General features: G+C 40.7%; 3 protein-coding genes across 5 annotated transcripts in view; all 3 read right to left on the bottom strand.

Moving 5' to 3' along the window:
* LOC307249427 (serine/threonine-protein kinase 4-like) overlaps positions 1–644 on the bottom strand; it is a 25,088-nt gene extending 24,444 nt beyond the window's left edge. For both annotated transcript variants that reach the window (XM_080026140.1, XM_080026141.1), the window contains exon 1: positions 285–644. In XM_080026140.1, coding sequence (XP_079882266.1) covers positions 285–328 — 44 coding nt within the window. In that variant the 5' untranslated portion in view covers positions 329–644. The remainder of the gene's footprint in view (positions 1–284) is intronic.
* Positions 645–1,288: 644 nt separating this feature from the next.
* The window catches only part of cox6c (cytochrome c oxidase subunit 6C), a 104,754-nt gene continuing 86,042 nt past the window's right edge, over positions 1,289–20,000 (bottom strand). Inside the window, exons 1-4 of one of the 2 annotated variants that reach the window (XM_080026749.1) lie at positions 4,720–4,800; positions 3,366–3,477; positions 2,591–2,725; positions 1,289–1,409 (exon numbers count right to left, since the gene is read on the bottom strand). In XM_080026749.1, the coding sequence (XP_079882875.1) occupies positions 2,600–2,725; positions 3,366–3,470 (231 nt within the window). In that variant the 5' untranslated portion in view covers positions 3,471–3,477; positions 4,720–4,800 and the 3' untranslated portion in view covers positions 1,289–1,409; positions 2,591–2,599. Of the gene's footprint in view, positions 1,410–2,590; positions 2,726–3,365; positions 3,478–4,719; positions 4,801–20,000 lie in introns of those variants that run through there. The other variant, XM_080026750.1, reaches the window with a different exon arrangement.
* angpt4 (angiopoietin 4) overlaps positions 11,085–20,000 on the bottom strand; it is a gene marked incomplete at both ends in the record, with an annotated part of 42,457 nt that continues 33,541 nt past the window's right edge. Inside the window, 8 exons of the mRNA XM_080026819.1 lie at positions 11,085–11,245; positions 12,907–13,040; positions 13,394–13,560; positions 14,171–14,272; positions 14,454–14,566; positions 14,998–15,142; positions 15,620–15,704; positions 19,333–19,454. Coding sequence (XP_079882945.1) covers positions 11,085–11,245; positions 12,907–13,040; positions 13,394–13,560; positions 14,171–14,272; positions 14,454–14,566; positions 14,998–15,142; positions 15,620–15,704; positions 19,333–19,454 — 1,029 coding nt within the window. The remainder of the gene's footprint in view (positions 11,246–12,906; positions 13,041–13,393; positions 13,561–14,170; positions 14,273–14,453; positions 14,567–14,997; positions 15,143–15,619; positions 15,705–19,332; positions 19,455–20,000) is intronic.

Here is a 20,000-nt window from a genome sequence, read left to right as displayed (position 1 = left end):
GCATACAGACAAAGTTTAGCCAAATTAACACCTAAATGTACATGTTTGACCTTTTATTTAAACAAGTAAGAGAGAGGTTATGGAAGCAAAGTAGACAAAACATCTCAAAATGTACCAGTGCTTGGGACAGAGCAATATTTTAGCATGCAGTGTATCGAGTTTTCAGGTGTGTGTATTTTTTTTCGGGGAGACAAAATTCGCCATAACACCTGCGCTAACTTCACCTAAACACCAGGCTACATATTACACAATAAATAAAGGTGTCAGGTGTGTTTTAACGTTACCTGCGAGGGTGGTTCCTCATCTGCACCTTGTCGTTGTTCTCCATTTTATTTTCCTCTTCTGTTTTAGTCCTTTTATAGTCGCTCTAAGTCAAAAACTTGACAGTTTCTTGTCAGTTGATGCTAACCGTCTGTTAGCTCGCTAGCTGCCTGGCTAGCCGCGAAGAAACCCCAACGACTGTTTATCATTTTGTAAAAAGCGCATTTTTGTCTACATTACGTGGATAGTTTTATCATTTAGCCGCCATGTTCTTTGTTGTTAGGTTCATCCTTCTTCTCCTACTCCTCCTCTGTCGCTCATAGCCCGGGGATAACTTTGGACTAGTTTGACAAACGGCTGCTGTGTGTGTGACATCCAGGGGAACCGACCAAACCAGGAAGAGATTGAAGCCGAGAATGAGAGCAGGAAGGCGGCGTGGACAAAGGCTGTAGAGGGGGGTCACCACCGGAGGAGGGCGCTATATACCCACGATTAAATTCAAATCACCTTATTTGTCCCCCCAAGGGCTTTTAAAAGGCACCTCGAGTAGCATTAATAAACATGGACATAACTCACATACACAAGACAATGTCAAAAAGCTTTACATAAATGCTCATAGTAACTGATAGGCCTATTTACATATATCGTTATATTTATTTATACACACCTACTAATTATTTAGTTTTCTAATACCATATGTAGACACATCAAATGCACTTTGCTCTGTACTAGAAACTACACAGACTTGTATTATTCAACTGAAAATTGCACACTTTATTCATGCAAATAGTTCCTTTTCAATACATGTTTATATGTTATACTATACTTTGTCATATTCATGTTTGTGTGTGCCTAGGAGAGCAAACTAAATAAGAATGTCCTTGTTCATTTCACTGCCTTCTGACTGTACAAATGACAATATCTTGAAATCGTGAAAAGCTAAGATCTATCTCTGCAAAATGACAATATTATTTTTTTCATGACATTGATTTTGAAAGGCACACAGAAGAAAAACCAGGAGGGCTCAGACATTAATAGAATATTTTATTTTTAGAGGAACAGAACAGCACAGCGGTGTTCACATCTAAAGCAGTAAATTACAATCCAAGAAACTTCATCCTCAGAGCGGGAATGAACGGCGGCAGGAGCTGGAGGAGAGAAATCACAATTAGACACAAATTTAAATAAATATTTTCTCTTTTCTTTTCCTTCTTGTGTCTTGTTTTGAGAAGTCAGGTCAAATTTATTATCAATTTCTGCAAGATGTGGAATACATACAGAGGAATCGGAAATAGTTTTCACTCCGACTCACGGTAAAATAAGTATTATTATAAGTGTAAGTTTATTTGGACAGAAAAAAAAAACATTGAGATTAAGAATATGTTTTTCAAGGGAGACCTGGCATGCAGCATGATAAATAGCATATTAAATACACATAGTTAGAGTCAGAAAAACACGAGGACAATATTAAAAGTACTAATAGTAAAAGCAATTCACATCGAACAATAACAATTTCAAGAAGTCGGTTGTGTTGCCAGTCAAATTGGAAACCTTGATATCGAAAGGAATCTATCTCTATTTCTTTCATTTTGGACCTAATAGCATTAAACAAGACTAGTTTAAGATTATTTATATATAAATATAAATTATACTATTATATATATTAATAGTGATATCAGGTTATTCCCAGGTATATCCAAGTTCAATTTAAGATTTTTTTAAATACAATTTTAATGCCACTTAAAAATTAATTTCATGCTAACGTCAAAGCCATACTGGCGAACCTAGGAAGGATATAATGGAAATGTAGATGCATTTTAAGGTACTTAAAATAAAAAAATAAACATCTATCTATCTATCTATCTATCTATCTATCTATCTATCTATCTATCTATCTATCTATCTATCTATCTATCTATCTATCAAGCAAGAGAGGTCTGTCTGTGACTCTCATATCTCTCTCACTGTTAGTCAGATCGGCCTGAGCTTCCGGATATGGCTTGTGCACGGCACAAAGGTGTGCATCCTTGATTGATTATGAAGTTTTTTGGGCCAGATATGTAGAAGTTATCATATTTATATCATGCTGGCGGCGAATACATGCCCACACTGAAGGCCACAGTAACAACGGGCATGAAGCGGCATAAAGTAATTTCCGGCTAAACCCCGCCTCCCTCTGATTTGATTGGCTGCTGCGACCAAAGCTTGAAATGAGTGACGAGCGGGACACACACAGCAGACCTGCTTCCTACGGGCACTGCACTAGTATTGTTAATGCTAGAGTTTGTGTTTAAATCCAGGTCTTTATGGTTTATGAAATATAACTCACAGAAGTGTTTTACTCTCCGGACGGCCGCACGCTCTCGAAGACGCCGGCTTCCTTCATGTAGTTGAACTCTTTTGCCGCGTCGTATGTTTTGTAGAAATCAGCGTAGGCCTGTTTCCTGGGCTCTGTCACTCCGTACTGTCGGGGAGAAAGAGAGACCTGTCTGGTTAGAATGTAATTTAAAAACTGACTGACTACATTTTTTATTTAATTGAAAGACATAATCAAATTATTATGGTGTGATTTATTTTTAATTTTTTGCAGGAATCTGTACGAAACAGAGATGCTTTATTAAGTGATTCTGGAGAACGCTTGTTAAAATCAGTGAATATTTCCTCATGATCCGCTACCTGTCCTTACTGTGTGTGCGGTGAAAATAAATATGTTGTTCATACACAGCCTAGGCTCTGTAAACTGGTATGTATGTAAACAAAGGGGTGCCTGCCATAGCTAGCAACAGGCTAGCGTGTGCAGAGCCTAGGCTGTGTATTTTTTTTCAACTCACACACAGTACTCGCAGGCAGCGGATCTCCACTTTTAAGTCTATAAATTAATAATGTGTATGCAGGAAATCTCTGCAGCATGCCCAATATATAATTTCAAATGGTATTTCCAAACATTTAGCCTTTAGTAGGTCAAATTACACTATTACAATTATGATCACATTTAAATTAACTGTGCAGTTTCAACTGTTTCTTTATATGTCCATGTGTGCAGCCCTGCCAACATTAGAATAAAGCGTATTTAGCTGTAAGGCCTGGTGGTGTGGTCGTTTCACCTTGAAGCCGATGGCGGCCACGAAGGACAGAGCGAAGGCAATGGGGAGATGGAACCTCAGGCGCTTCCCCAGCAGATTCCTCATCACCGGCTTAGCAAGAGACATGGTGGAGCTACAATTACACAGGAAATAACAGTAATGTCAGGAAGAAGCATGTACTGTCTGGGTATTAAAGGGCTACAGATGAACATTTCTTATCATTCTGGAACTACAATTGTTTTGTATTTTGGTTATTTGACAGGGGCTTAGCAACAGACATGGTGGACAGCCTGAGATATACAGGACATAAGAATGGTGTCAGGAAGAAGCATGTATAAGTCAAGAATGAGTCCAGTCAGTCACTTCCTGTTCAGCTCTACAAGCAAGAAGAGACATGCCGGAGCACCTACACTATAAAGGCATTATAATGTCAGCCAACAGCATGTACAGTCTGAGTATAAGGGGACTACAGATGAAACATTTATTATAATACTGGTCTGGTACAGCTAAGGAGCTGTGCATTTCCCCTGTCAAATAAACGAAAAAAAAAAAATTGTCCAGTCACTTCCTATTCAGCTTTAAGAAAATACTGTTTGGGTGTTCTTGTTGTACTAGCGTCTCCAGACTAAAAGAGGGTTAAGGTTGTAAATGACCTGAGGTTTACTTCAAACATAAAATCAAACCAGCTTCATTTATTTAAAGCCCGATTAATACTACGGCAGACTACTAGAGTTTCAGTACAGGTACGTTTCTAACGTCAGATAATGACGCAGCAGATAGTATCAATAATCATGCAACAGATCCCTTACAGATCCTTTTTTACATCTTGTTGGATTTCATGTGACGTATACACATAAAATGATATTTCCGCAATAAGCTACCTCTTTCAAACACACATTTTCTACTAAACCTAAGCTCTAAAACAGATCAACTCGACTCTTATTTTCTTGACAAATAAGAAAGTGTACGAGACAGTAGAATTTTCAGTAAGAAATTATAAATATTGTCCGATAACAACTAATCAACGTGTTCGTGAGGGCAGTCAGGTCACACTAACATTGTAACGTCTTGTGTGACCTCTCTATAGGATTAAAACCGAATAACACTGCAGTACCATACCGTCCACACACATTTAAAGACGTATATTAAGGTTTTTAAAATATAAAAACAGACACTTATCCTACTAGCAATAGCACTGTGGGCTAAACTAGCTCCACGCTGCTAACTGCTACCCAGCCGCAGAAATGGGCGTAAACAGAGCAAAAATACGGGGAAATTATACAATCAAAGAGTTGTTATAGGTTTATAAACGCACTAACTTGTGGTGTAAAACCAAAACACCCAGTTAATCTGTGTAGTTCTGATGAATACTCACAAGTTTGAGTCACGACCTTCACGGAAGAAGCGCAAATGGCAAATACACTGGTTTAGCTGCGGACGTGATGCTACAGGAGCCGCAGAGGGACAAAGTATTAAAGCCGGTGGAAAAAGCGAAGCGAATAAAGGCAGGGTACGTGAGGTCATGAAGAACGTTGGTTGAGAGATTGATTTCTGATTTATTTTTAATTTTTACAAACTGTAAAGTCTAACCCTGTATCGATAATATATTTATACATTGTTAACAGCAAAATTGCATTTCCCCTGTTTACGTAAAAAAAATATATATGAATAATTGTTTGTCTTTCAAACTTGCACACACAATGTACACGTCAGTTTCCCATGCAAATATTGGATTACATTTAAAATAGTTAAATAGATGTGTTGCTGTATAAGTCATAATAATTAACCTACATGAAAAAAACTAAAACACACAATGGAAATAAGAACACCAATATGCAAATTATATTTACATAATGTAGGCTACAAAAATAAAAAAGATTAGTATTTCATTATTGGTAAATATATATTATTGTACATACTATCTATGGTAAATACATACAGTAGGCCTATATAAACTTAAGTGAACTATGAGCTTTGTGTGTGTGTGTGTGTGTGTGTGTGCGCTATGTGCTGTAGTAACACAATGTGACCACCAGAGGGAGGCCGAGCGACACTGAACTCACCTTCATACATCAGACCCATTTGTTTACAGTCTGCGTCACACCTTGTATATAAAATAAAAATGTAAACTACTTGTCATTTTCCAACTGTGGCATCACATGCATTATGAGAATAGATATATCTTTTGAAGATGTTGATTTAATAGAGCTGCAGTATTTAATCTCTGGTTTTGTTGCAATGAGTACAGCCTTGATTTTATTCTGGAATGTTTTACCTCCTGGATGTCATTGTGTCCAACTCTGAACTTGCCACAACATTTTCTTTATTAAATTTTGACTATTCTGTTACTATTCTGCCTTCGACAGCTGAGCAACAGTGACACAAAGCGGCTTTATTGACACGTTTTATTTGACAAAATTCTGCAGACTGTGAACGGTTGAAGGGACAAGCTTAGCGACACATATGCACTAAATGAAAAAACTAAAAAAGTTAAATGTTCGTACTTTGTAGCTTGAAAACGCTTCAACACAGAACAACCAACATTAAACTGAAGCAAAGAAAGAAAATATATTTAACTTTGTCCTTCCTAAACGTCACCACCTTCTGTTTCTGTAAAGTGCATTCTAACATTTTAACAAAGTGAAGCTCCTGTCTGCTTTCTGAAAAAGGAGCTGCAAAGAAAGACATTTATGATTCATATCCCTAACTGAATAAACACGTTATGATTGTTTAAAGGTGGAGTCAGTGATTCTGGAGAACGCTTGTTGTCAAAATAACTTTTTTGTCAAAAACAGTGATTATCTCCTCAGGATACTTGCCTGTAAGTACTGTGTTACTAAAGAAAATCTATTCTTAATACACAGCCAATGCTTGGTAATTGCTGTGGACATGTTGTTAGCATTGGCGGTCCTCCTTTATTTACATACCAGTTTACAGAGCCTAGGCTGTGTAGTAACAACACTGGATTTTTTTTCAGCACACACACAGTACAGACAGGTAACGGATTGTGAGGAGATATTCACCGATTTTGACTCGACCTTTGAGCTTTTACAAACTAAGAAAACAGCCTTCAGTCTGGAGCAGTTTGTACATCAAGTCTAAATTGAAAACTGTAATGGATAATATGAATTCAGCTTGTTATCCTGACCTTAATGTCACCTGTTGTACTTCTGCAATTGCCTGTATCAGTTCAAATGTGGTGCACTGCCATATGTCTAACCGCAGACCTGTGTACTAATTTAACTGTTAACCACAACTTCTCTGTTCTGTGCATGACAGTAATAGACACTCTCTGTTTCATGCTGGGGTTAATACACAGCCTATAGGCTCTGTAAACTGGTATGTAAACAAAGTGGACCCACCGTAGTTAGCAACATGCCCGTTTACAGAGCATAGGCTGTGTATTACTGTATTTCGTTTTTTTTAGCGCACACACAGTACAGACAGGTAGCAGAACAAGAGGGAATATTCACTGATTTTGACATCAAGCGTTCTACAGAATCACTGACTGCACCTTTAGTTTATATCATTCATCTAAGCCCTGTAAAAGTTATGTGTGTAATTTATGTGTGTGTGTGTGTGTGTTTGTGTGTGAGACAGACAGAAAAACAAGATTCAGATGATGCAATGTAATCCACTGAATAATAGAACATTTGTCCTTTTAGTCATTTGCTGTCTTTGTGAGTGCCATGAGAATTTGTGTGTGTGTGTGTGTGTGTGTGTGTGTGTGTGTGAGTGCCATGACAGTTTGAGTGTGTACGCCAATATTTTACTCCAACACAAAACAAAGGAATAATCAGGATGTTTGGATTAGTGAGATAATCAAAGCAACATTTCTTCACAATCTGGACCCCACAAAACTCACCACAAAGTCTTTATTTCTTTGCACAATGTCCAGAATGTCTGTCCAACATGCAACAACCCAATAAAATCTAAGAGAGTCATTTCCTCTTTCCATTTTAATTGTTTCCCTCATTCCTTCGATATTGAGAAATACAGAGAAACGCATTTAGTGCGTTGATTTGGATTGTGTTGCAGTGTTCGACCTCTGGCAAACTGTACAAAAAAAATAATCACTAAAAAATTAAAGAAAAAAAAACTCTGTTAGCGGTTATAATTTTTTTCTCAGAATAATAATTAAAACACATAGAGGCCAGTCCTTTAATCGTTAATACCTTTCCATTTATTATGTCAAATAGGTCTGTATTTGCTCTCATTGAAGCTATAGTGCGTAACTTTTTTCATATAAATGAAAAACACCGACTGCAGAAACGTGTTGTTGCTACTGGCAACCCTCAGCTGCTTCTCTAAGGACTCAATGGCCGCCATCTGAGTCCTCACCACAGACTGGGACGAAAGGATTCACATTTAAAGCTATAGTGCGTAACTTTTACATATGAATGAATGCCGGTTACATTTAAGCCATTGGCAAATGAGTTGACACAAAGTCGATTAAGCCTATCATCAGCTCCACAAAACTCTCTCTGTATTTCTCAGTATGGCAGCGTTTACAAACGGGTGTCGCCCCTCCCTGACACTGAGCTCAGAAAAATCCCAAGAAATGTTTCAGTTGTTGATTCTACTGCTAAATAAAAAAAACTGGACGTACAGCAGAAGGTATAAAATCCATGCGCCATCACTGAAGGCTTAACCTCATGTAGATGCACCGACAGTGTTGTTGTAATTACTCAGAATTCATGGGGGCGACAAAAGTTACATACAGTAGCTTTATCGTCATACACAACATTTCGATCCGTTATTTTGTCCATTCGGCTGCTGGAAATCTTCTCAAAAATCCTTAAATTCACAAACATTTTCATAGTTCGAGAGTTTGTGAGTTTGAAGATGAAAAATACTTTGATGAAAAATCAAGCTCAGGTCAAACTCATAAAAACATCCTTGGTTTTTACCTGTAATATTTTCAGTCAGACAGAGAAATAATCCCTGTTGATTGTAACAACAGAACGCATAACAACAACCATCGCTGGTGGACCAATGTGTTTTTTATTGAACCAATGGCACATTTTTATTTATTTTTAACCTTTATACAGGTAAATCCCACTGAGACTGGAGACTCTTTTTCAGACCTGTTCCCATTCCCACGTTACCATTCACACACAGATAGCAGGCTAACTATCAGGAGCAATTTGGGGTTCAGTGTCTTGCTCAGGGACACTTCGAGATGTGGCGGAGAGACGGGGGATCGAACCACCGACCATGTAGTTGAGTGGTCGACCGCCCTACACACTTAGCCACAGCCGCCCCCCAATTGAAAACATAAAAAAAACTCACTTGTTCCACTGAATGAACTCTGCACTGGGCCGTGAGACTGACATATTTACTGTTCCTGTCTGTTTTGTTTTAAATCCAAAATCTAATCCGGTCCTGGTAACATTTTTTCTCATATTTTTTTATTTGTCCATTGTCATCCCAGACAGAAAGCAGGGCGAGCATACAGTATTTAGACACACACACACACACACGCTAACACACTAACACACACACACACACACACACACACACACACACACACACACACACACACACACACACACACACACACACACACACACACACACACACACACACACACACACACACACACACACACACACACACACACACACACATCGTCAAGACTCTCCAGATGTTTGGAAAGAGGAATGTTCTCAAGTTTAAAGACATTTGGTGGACGTATTGAGAAGTTCATTTTTAATCCAAAGAGATCCTTTCCCAGACAATGAGTTCTCACAGTACTCTCCATCAGATATATTTGTGTCAAGCGCTCCGGTGGTGTAGTGGATAGAGCGTGTACCATATTGGCTCCGGCCTTCATTGCAGTGGTCGCGGGTTCAACTCCGACCCGAGGTCCTTTACTGCATGTTACCCCCACCCCCCTCTTTCTCTGTCTCTCTCTCTGTCTCTCTCTCTGTCTCTCTCTCTCTCTCTCTCTCTCTCTCTCTCTCTCTCTGTCTTCCCATTTTAACTCTGTACTGTCTTGAAAATGCCAAAAAAGAATCTTAAAAATTATATGTTTGTCTCATGATGGTTAAACAGGAATTTATGAAAAAGTGAGATAAAAACGTTGCTCTATATATTTTTTTTATGTACAAACAAGTGCAACAGTTTGTTTCCTTGGTCCTATGAGGACTGCATGGCTTTCACAGGTTTCTTACCATCCCATGTGGAAGTGTCCCTGGGCAAATACACTGTTAACTTTGCTACTGATAGTTTTGTACAGTAGCTCTAGGTAGTAAAAGCGCCATATGAATGCGGCCATAAAAAAAAGTGTTTTTCAATAGTTTGTTTAATAGATGACATAGTGTCAATCCGATCCAGTAAAGGTCTTGTGTGGCTCCAGGTTTTCATCCCAACCAAGGCAGAGCAAACCTGACCCAACAAATCATCTGTGTGAAGACAGTTCAGTTGATTGCATAACACTTTTTTAACCTTTATTTATACAGGTAAATCCCATTGAGACCGGAGACTGACTCTTTTTCAAGGGAGGCCTGTTCCTATTCACACTTCTTATCGGTGCCATCATGGTGCGGGTAGGATTAAGGCCATGACCAAACATACACAGATTAAAAACATAAATGCATTGAGCGACTTCTTGAGGTCAACAACTGCCATGCGCTAAGTGGGGTCATGAGCCAGCACTTCTCAGAACCTCAGAAATACAGAACAAGTAGATTTTTCAAAATGCTTTGGTTTAGTGTTTCCGGGTGTGATGTTTTTGTGTAGCCTGGCACCGCCCGCCTTCCTACTTCTGCTCAATTGTCATTTCTCTTCAGTTGTCAGTCTGGGTCTACGGTATATAAGTGAGTTTACTCTTTTACCGGTCCAATCAGCGAACAGAGGGAGTGGCTGAGAACAATGACGTTGAGGTCGTGCGCCAGTTTCAGTTGTAGTCAGAAGCCGGCGCATGACATACATCACGACCAAACGTTATGCGATTGGTTGGCAGATCCAGAGTGGCACTGGGCAGATCCAATAGTTTTAAACTTCAACAGACACACGCCTTCAAGTGAGTTAACGTTTGTCAACTGAGCGATTCCAGACCTTCTGTACAAATGAAATGAAGTACGATGGTCTGGTAGAACTAGGCTAGTTTTCGTGTTGACAAAAGGACAAAATCGCACATAAGAAAATACTGTGATGCAAAGAACCATGTGATGTATGTGTGGTAATGGCGTCAGGATGTTGGCGGGGCGTATGGAGCCATAGATGTCGTGCCAATATGGAACATCCGCTAAAGTCTGGCTCCAGTATTGAGGAGGAAAGGGATCGTTGTACCAAGTCTTAGAGTCGGACCATCATAGTATATTGTCAATGATTGTATTCCTTTCCCACTTTTCTACTGGTCTGTTCTGTACACCTGACATCTATCGCAATGTCTGTCTGTCCTGGGAGAGGGATACCTTCCTCTGTCACTCTCCATCTCCGTAAAAGTGTTTTTTTTATGGGAGTTTTTCTCAGTCGAGCTTGGGGTTGGAAGCCATTAGAAAAGGAGGGGGTTTAAGTCATTCTGTTGGACTGTACCATGATTGAGATGGAGGGGGGGGGGGTTGCTGGTAGAAGTCTTAGGGTCGTACCATCATGATACATTGTCAATGCCTCTGCCACTCTCCATAAGGTTTTTCAACAAAAATAATTATCCCATTAAAGGGTCTTTTGATCTCAGTCAAGTTTAGTGTTAGAAGTCGGACTGTACCATGATTGACATGGGAGGGGGGGTGGTTAGAAGTCGTAGGGCCGTACCATCATGGAGGTGGAGCGGAGTGAGTAGCTGGGGCCTCTGAAGTGGTGCCACTTTATGCCGTTGAGTTTTCGGATGTTGTGTCCAACGGTGTAATAAATACCGTTCAGGTTGGAGAAACCACAAGCGTCAAACCACCAACCTGATGGAGAGAGAGAGATGGAGAGAGAGAGAGAGGGAGAGAGAGAGAGAGAGGGAGAGAGAGAGAGGGAGAGAGAGAGAGAGAGAGAGACATTTTATAGTCTACCTGAAATGGCATGCCAATACTTATTATTATTCTTCTTCCGTCAAATTATTCCACCGTAGCTAGCAAAATGCCAGTTTACAGAGCCTAAGCTGTGTATTAACACTTGATTTTTCTTCAGAGCACACAGTCACAGTAAAGTCAGGTAGCATATTGTGAGGAAAATCACTGACTCTACCATTAATTTCTTTGTCCTTCTGTTGCCTCTTTTTCAACTATTTCTCTGTAAAATGCAGCAATTTGAAATAGCTCGCTGACTAATGATGACCATTGGAGTATTTTATTTTATTTTTTATTATTTCTTTATGTATTTTTCATCGTCTTAAGACTCAAAGTTTCGCTGGACCGATTAACATAATCTGCTACAGCCGTCCACAGAGGAGAAACTAAAGAGCTGTTTGTGTTGGCCTTGACACAAAATGGACGCTGTTGCAGTGAAGGGCGAGAGAGACACATGTTTGAAAGACCGACGCTATTGGTGGAAAATACTGTTTGTTCCTGATACTCCAACACAAACACATGGATTTTCACGTACCATTCATTGCGCACACACACACACACACACACACACACGCACACGCACACACACGCACGCACGCACACACACGCACACACACGCACACATGCACGCACACATATACGCAGGCACAAAAACACACACACACACACACACACACACACACACACACACACACACACACACGCACACACACACCGGTCATGTATTTTCTTATTTGCTGTGATTAATGACAGAGAGATATTATTTAATGGCAGTTTGATACGCTTGTATAAAACGGTTCATTTTGTGGTTCCACCCTCTGAATTCACAAGGGAATTAAGATATTTATTAGAAAATGTGTTTGTCTTTCCAGGGACAGAACATTTCCATGTCAGAAACTGCTTTGTTTGATGAGTTTGGCTTTTAAAAATATATTCTAAAGCTACAGTGCGTAATTTATTTTCTATATAAATGAACGTCGGTTACATTCAAGCCATCGCCAAATGACTTGACACAAAGTTGATTAAGCCTATTATCAGCTCCTACAAAACTCCCTCTGTATTTAGTCAGTATGGCAGAGTTTACAAACTGGTGTCCCCCCCCCCTCTGACACTTGTGCAGGAGCTCAGAAAAATCCCAAGAAGAGCCCAAGAAATGTTTAAGTTGTTGATTTTCTTCTAAGAAAAAACCTGGACGTACAGGTGAAGGTATAACATCCATACGCCATCACTGAAGGCTTTACCTCATATAAGCCTAAATAGAAAACCACCCAAAAGCATTTATTTCCTCAGTTTTACCTGCGGTCAGCATCAAAAAGTATGTTTTTAATTGGTCTGTCTAACTGTGTGCTCTGTAAAACAGAACCAGACTAAACAGAAACCAAAATAATCAATTTCACTTTTCATTTTCACGATTTTATAACTCGGTCCCCGTATCTATTTGAGCTTTCTTCCTATACTGCCGTCAATGTAATGCACTTTGAACTACATGTACTGTAGCTTGTATGAAATGTGCTACAGTGTATAAATGAACTCTGATAGATTGAGAGTAGCTACGTTACCTCCGGTGAGCATCAGAGCACACTTGCAGTGGTCACAGTTGTCGTTGTCCTGGTCGCGGGTGCTGAAGCCCGTCCCGTGTGTGTTCAAGCTGCTCTGTCTGCCCGATGTCCCGCTGTAGCCTCGCAGATACAACCTGAGGGGAGAGGAACGAAAAATACTCTTAGTGCTATATGTGGTCAGTATGCATTAATAGATAGTATGTGAGGGAGTTAAAGGTGGAGTCAGTGATTCAGGAGAATGTTTGTTATCAAAATAGCTTGTTGTCAAAATCAGTGAACATCTCTGCTACCTGTCCGTACAGTGTGTGTGCTGAAAAATAATGCAGTTTTAATACACAGTCTAGGCTGGTATTTACAAAGCATATGTAAACAAATGGGCCCACCTGTAGCTGGTAACATGTTTGTTTTAAATAGTTTTGGTAATTTGTGTGTCGTTCAGTGATTGGCTGCTCACCTATAATTGGTTATTATCACACAGTATTCTCACCTGTACTGCTGCCTCTCATTGGTCAGAGTGAACCTGTCATACAGAGAGTGGGCGGGGCCTCCCTCCCAGTCTCTGAGCTCCACTCTGAGAGAGTACTGGCCCTGAGCGCTCAGCTGGTGCAACGCCTCGTTACCCAGCCAGTGCTCACCAAACACATCCCCAAAACCCTACAGAGAGACCGGAGGGTATTGTTTATGAATGGGGAAGACTTTCATTTGTTTGTTTGTTTGTTTGTTTGTATTGATAAATAATACATACAAAAATGCATTCAAAAAATCTGCAAGAATATTTATAAGGTGTCATAAACAATATCTTAATTAAACTTAATTATTTTTGTGCTAAGTTTTAACACACTAACAAGTCCACTAATTCAACCCCAATCAAAAATAGTTTTAATTTCTTTAAATGATGTCCCCATTTCATTTAGATTCCTTGCTGCAATGAGAAAAACAGACCATTTTCTAAGACTTGCAGAAAGACGGGAGCAGTGTGTTGTTTATGAACAGTGTTGACCTAAAGTTGTTACTCTAGAATTTCTATTTCAATTAATTTCAATTCAAATAAACTGAATTACTTATCTGCAATTAGAATAATGTTCAAACAATAAAAACAATAAGACAGAAGTCAATAAATAGACGTCAATAAAAAAACAATCCACAACAAACACACATGAGAACATAGAACACCATGAGTATATTGCACAAAACCTACAGTAATGTTAGTTATCATTTTAATTCAAGCAACTTTATATGAATTGTTATAATGAGACCAACAGACCATCTTGTATTCCCTCCAGCTCCTCTGGAAGTCCACGCTGCCGTTAAAGCGTCTCTGGAAGACGGTCCAGCCGCCGCCACTAGTGTCCATGTCACAGAAAACCTTCAGGGGGAAGAGACACACTTAAAAAATCACTTAATTCTATGTTCAAAATGTGTTTGAAGAAAAGAAAAATAGCAGCTGCTCAATGTAAAAGAGGCATGATTGTAATAATATTAAACTTCCAAATGATATTTCAGACATTTCCAACCTGTATAAAACCGTCCTTTTATCACAGTTGTACCTGTATTGGTTCAGTCCTATTTCCGATGTAGATGTTATACAACCCACTGACTGAGTGACCGGCTTTATACGCATCAGCACAATCTCTCCACAGCTGGTTCCTGGGAGGGGAGCCTGGACACACACACACACACGCACACACACACACGCACACACACATAAACGCACGCACGCACATATGCACGCACACACACACACACACACACACACACACACACACACACACACACACACACACACACACACACACCAGGAAATACTGTATGTGTAAGTAAGCAAATAAGGTATGAATATAATATAGAACAAATGAAGAAATGCAACAAAATCAGCTCTTATTTTGACATTAAGTTTGTCCAAATATGCACATGTAGAGTGTGTGTGTGTGTGTGTGTGTGTGTGTGTGTGTGTGCGCGCGTGTGTGAGAGTGTGTGTGTTTGTGTCTGTGTCTCTGTGAGTGTGTGTGTGTGTGTGTGTGTGTGTGTGTGTGTGTGTGTGTGTGTGCGGCGTGTGTGTGTTTGTGTGTGTGTGTGTGTGTGTGTGTGTACCTGTAGTAGCCACCATGTTAATGAGTGTGTGGACCGACTCCATCAGCTGAGCTTGTTGCTTCTGCAGAAACGTGTTGTTGCTACTGGCAACCCTCAGCTGCTTCTCTAAGGACTCAATGGCCGCCATCTGAGTCCTCACCACAGACTGGGACGAAAACATTCACATTTAAAGCTATAGTGCGCAACTTTTGCATATAAATGAATGTTGGTTACATTTAAGACATTGTCGAAGGAGTTGACACAAAGTTGATTAAGCCCATCATCAGCTCCACAAAACTCTTTCTGTATTTCTCAGTATGGCAGCGTTTACAAACTGGTGTCGCCCCCCCAGACACTGGTGCAGGAGCTCAGAAAAATCCCAAGAAGAGCCCAATAAATGTTTCAGTTGTTGATTCTACTGCTAAGAAAAAACCTGGACGTACAGCAGAAGGTATGAAATCCATGTGCCATCACTGAAGGCTTTACCTCATGTAGTTCACATAAAAACTGTCTGTTTCAATATTAAAAGTGAATAAGATGATATGAAACACACACACACACACACACACACACACACACACAGACACACACACACAGGCACACACAGACACACACACACACACACACACACACACACACACACCTGCAGTCTGTTCTTCTGCTCCCTCATGTCCTCCAGTTCTCCTTTCTGTTGAGACTCCAGAATCTGGACTTTACTCTCCAGGCGACTGGGAGACAACCAGAGAAAAGACAGGACGTTAGATCATCAATACACAGAAAAGACATCTAATATGGATTTCAGCTTTTTGTATTATTTTTTGGCATTTTCAAGCTTTATTAGACAGTACAGAGTTGAAATGGGGAGACAGAGAGAGAGAGAGAGAGAGAGAGAGAGAGAGAGAGAGAGAGAGAGAGGGGGGTGGGGATGACCTGCAGTAAAGGACCACGGGTTGGATTCGAACCCGTGACCACTGCAACGAAGGCCGGAGCCAATATGGTACGCGCTCTATCCACTACGCCACCGGAGCGCCCCAAGCTTTTTGTATTTTTTACTGGAAATCACATAAACATCCACTCAATTTTATTCATGATCTAAGACAAAGGTTCTGGTTTCAAAGGTGCTACAAGGAATTTTAAAATATTTCTGAAACAGTCTCATTTTTCCTCTGATGATCATAAATTACATGTAAAAGCAAATGAGACCATCAGTGCAAAGAATGCTATTTCTATATAGTTTTTCTAAATGCCTTTGTCACCAAAAAGCAAATTACCATATGTCATCACAATACATTCACTATATAATGTGTCATATTAACCAGACACAGACACTTGATAGGAATCCTCTCCACAGCTTAACAGGAAAGTGTTGTTTATGTCAAAGGAAGGGAGGACACAAATCTAAGCTATTCTCCAACGCACTGGACTCCTGACTCACTCACTATTGTTAGATTTAATTTTTTAATTTTAATTTTTTTTTGGGGCATTTTTCAAGCTTTATTGACAGTGTGTAGAGACAGAGATGAAATGGGTCAGAGAGGGGAATGACATGCAGAGAACGACCCGGGCTGGATTCTAACCCGGGTCTGCTGTGAAGAGGACTGAGCCTCCCTCCATATGGTCCCACTCTAGCCACTAACCACTACACACACCCAGCGCCCCCTTAGAGAAGCTTTAAAACAAGCAAAATGAAGATTAATAACCCCTGCCATCATTCATTTCAGATTCCAGCCAAACGTTATCTGTTCTGTGCAGCTGTAGCAGCAAAAGCAGCTGCTGAGAATACACCGCGGCCCCACAGTTAGATCAACATGGTACGAGCCAAATTAATGAAACCTGATGAAGGAGTGGCAGTGGACTTAGAGCGAAATATAGGACCTTTAAAAGTAGCTGAATATCCCGTTTTAACTCTGTGTGTGTGTGTGTGGGGGGAGGGAGGGGAGAGGACGGGTGTGTGTGTGTGTGTGTGTGTGTGTGTGTGTGTGTGTGTGTGTGTGTGTGTGTGTCTGAAGGAGTTTGGATGGGAAAATATGTCTTGTATAATGTTTCACAGAATTTGTCCCAATCCTTTTCATACATTTTGAATTACTGGTAAATACTCACTTTACATACAGTCCATCAGCTGGTGGCCATGATGAGGAATATGTAATTATTAAAGTTAAAGGTGTAGTCAGTGATTCTGGAGAACGCTTGTTGTCAAGATAACTTCTTGTCAAAATCAGTGAACATCTGCTCATGATCTGCTACCTGTCTGTACTGTGTGTGTGTGTGTGTGTGTGTGTGTGTGTGCGTGCGTGCGTGCGTGCGTGTGTGTGTGTGTGTGTGTGCGTTAAAGAAAAACGCTGGTGTTACTTACTAGCCTTCATAGATATTTCAGCTTGCATACTTTTACAATGAGTACAAACAGCAAAATGATCACACACACACACACACACACACACACACACACACACACACACACACACACACACACACACACACACACATGCATGTAGTTGGGAGCTAATGCAAACTCATTAATCTACACACACACCCACACACACAGACACACACACACAGACACACACACACACACACACACACACACACACACACACACACACACACACACACACACACACACACACACACACACAGACACACACACACACACACACACACACACACACACACACACACACACACACACACACACACAGACACACAGTTTAAACCACAGCCATCAGTGACTCCCCATCCATCTCATATTTTTTTTCGTTCATTCTCAGGTCAGCATATTGAAGTGATCAGCTGCTAATGTGTTTAACTGTGTGTGTGTGTGTGTGTGTGTGTGTGTGTGTGTGTGTGTGTGTGTGTGTGTGTGTGTGCGAGCGTGTGTGTGTGTGTGTGTGTGCGTGCGTGCGTGTGTGTGTGTGAGTGTGTGTGATCTTAACGTGACCATAGTCTCACCGGTTAACGTAAACTGATATCGTTCAGACGTGTGAAACAGACTCTAGATACATCTGCACCGGACCAGACGTCTCAATCATGTCAGCTACACTTCAGCACAGAACTAGACTCTAGGTTTTGTACATCGGTGTGTGAGTGTGTGTATGAATGGGTGAATGTGGTAAGAAATGTAAAGCGCTTTGGGGCTGAGAAAATCGGCTAAAAAGCGCTGTATAAATCAAGTCCATTTAACATAAGCTACAAATGTTATATAAAAACAATCTCTCGTTACATCTGTAGTTGTTAAAGATAAGATGTTCACATGGTTTGATAATTTAAAATGTACATAGAAGCAGGGTGTTTGAATCCCAGCTACTGAGAAAAACACTGTAACTGCTGATCTACTGTATTTAAAGACATGTGCACACTGGTAAGGATTGATAAGGTGTGTTTCCATCTCTCTCTCTCCCTCCCTCTCTCCCCCTCCCTCTCTCTCTCTCCCTCCATCCTTCCCTCCCCCTCTTTTTCCCTCTCTTCCTTTCTCCCTCTCTCCCTCCCTCTCTCTCTCTCTATCCGTCTCTCTCTCCCTCACCTTCCCTCTCTCTCCCTCCTCTCTCTCTATCTCCCCCTCCCTCTTTCTCCCCCTTCTTCTCCCTCTCTCTCTCCCTCCCTCTCTCTCCCTCTCTCTCTCTCCCTCCCTCCCTCCTTCCCCCTCCCTCTCCCCTCTCCCTCCCTTTCTCTCACCTTCTCTCCCTATCTCCCTCCCTCTCTCCCTCTCCCTCTCCCTCCCCCCTCTCTCTCTCCCTCTCCCTCTCTCCCTCCCTCTCCCTCCCCTCTCTTCCTCTCTCTCCCTCCCTCTCTCCCTCTCTCTCCCTCCCTCTCTCTCTCTCTCTCTCTCCCTCTCTCTCACTCTGTTTGTATTATATCTCTTACTCTAAACACTGAACACACTTGGTAATTTTCTCGGCACATTTTCACGTCACGATGAAAAACTGTGATAATATTGTGAATGTAAATATTGGCGTCTCTCGCGGCAACAGCTGTGGACGTATTTCCATCATCTGTAATGACTGTGCTGCGTTTCAGATAGCCTCAGTGTTAAGTTGTGAAAAGGCTGATAAGGGCTTGGGTCAACTTATAAGGTTTGGAGGCGGACCACATGTAATTTAAAGGTGCTACGAGGAACTTTAAAAATGTTCTGAAAGAGTCAAATTTTTCCTCTGATGATCATGAATGACATGTAACAGCCAAGGAGAGCATCAGTGCAAACAATGCTATTTGTTATATTGTTATTATAAAATGCCTTCGTGGATGGTATCTACTATGTACTGTACAATTGTCCGAAGCACTCAAACTGCTCAAACGAACTAGACTTAAGCCGTCAATGTTGGGCACGGTAAATATGCCTAGTGTGAGTGTCTCCATAGTTACCTGTTCTTGTCTCTAAGGCGGCCCAGCTCAGAGGTTTGCAGCAGAAGGTCTTTCTCCAGTTTGTTGGTGGACAGAGAATTCTCCAGAAGCTGAATCTGGATCCGAGACGTCTGGTTCAGAACCTGGTGGAAGAAATGACATTAAAACCAGGAAATAAATATGCTTACAGATATAATGTTTTTGCTTTAAAGGAGCACTACACAGTTTTAAGTGTAAGGGGGATTTGTTTACATTTGCACATTATTATTATCAAACAATAATAATAATAATACATTTATTTTATATGGCGCCTTTCAAGGCACTCAAGGTCGCCTAACAAGCATAAAACAAGGCAAAAACACAATTAAAACAAGTTTAAAAAGCACAGAGCTTGCAGCAGATTTTCAGTCCATGGGTGAGTATGCCTGCCTAAATAAATGTGTTTTAAGGTGGGATTTGAAGGTGAGAGGTGAGTCCATATTTCTAATGTCCGGGGTAAGGCTGTTCCAGAGGCGTGGTGCGGAGCGGCTGAAAGCTCGAGCCCCCATGGTGGACAGACGAGCTGGGGGGACGTGTAGGTTGATGGAGGAGGCGGATCTAAGTGACCGGGTGGGAGTATTGATTTGGATGAGGTCAGACAATAATTTGACAGTATTCTAATCCATGGTCATTATTCTATTTCATTTACA

Source organism: Ammodytes marinus (genome assembly GCF_949987685.1).
Source record: "Ammodytes marinus genome assembly, chromosome: 4".
In the NCBI taxonomy this organism is placed as follows: Eukaryota; Metazoa; Chordata; class Actinopteri; order Uranoscopiformes; family Ammodytidae; genus Ammodytes; species Ammodytes marinus.
The sequence above is the reverse complement of the archived record's forward strand: the minus strand, read 5'-3'. Positions and strand labels throughout refer to the sequence as shown.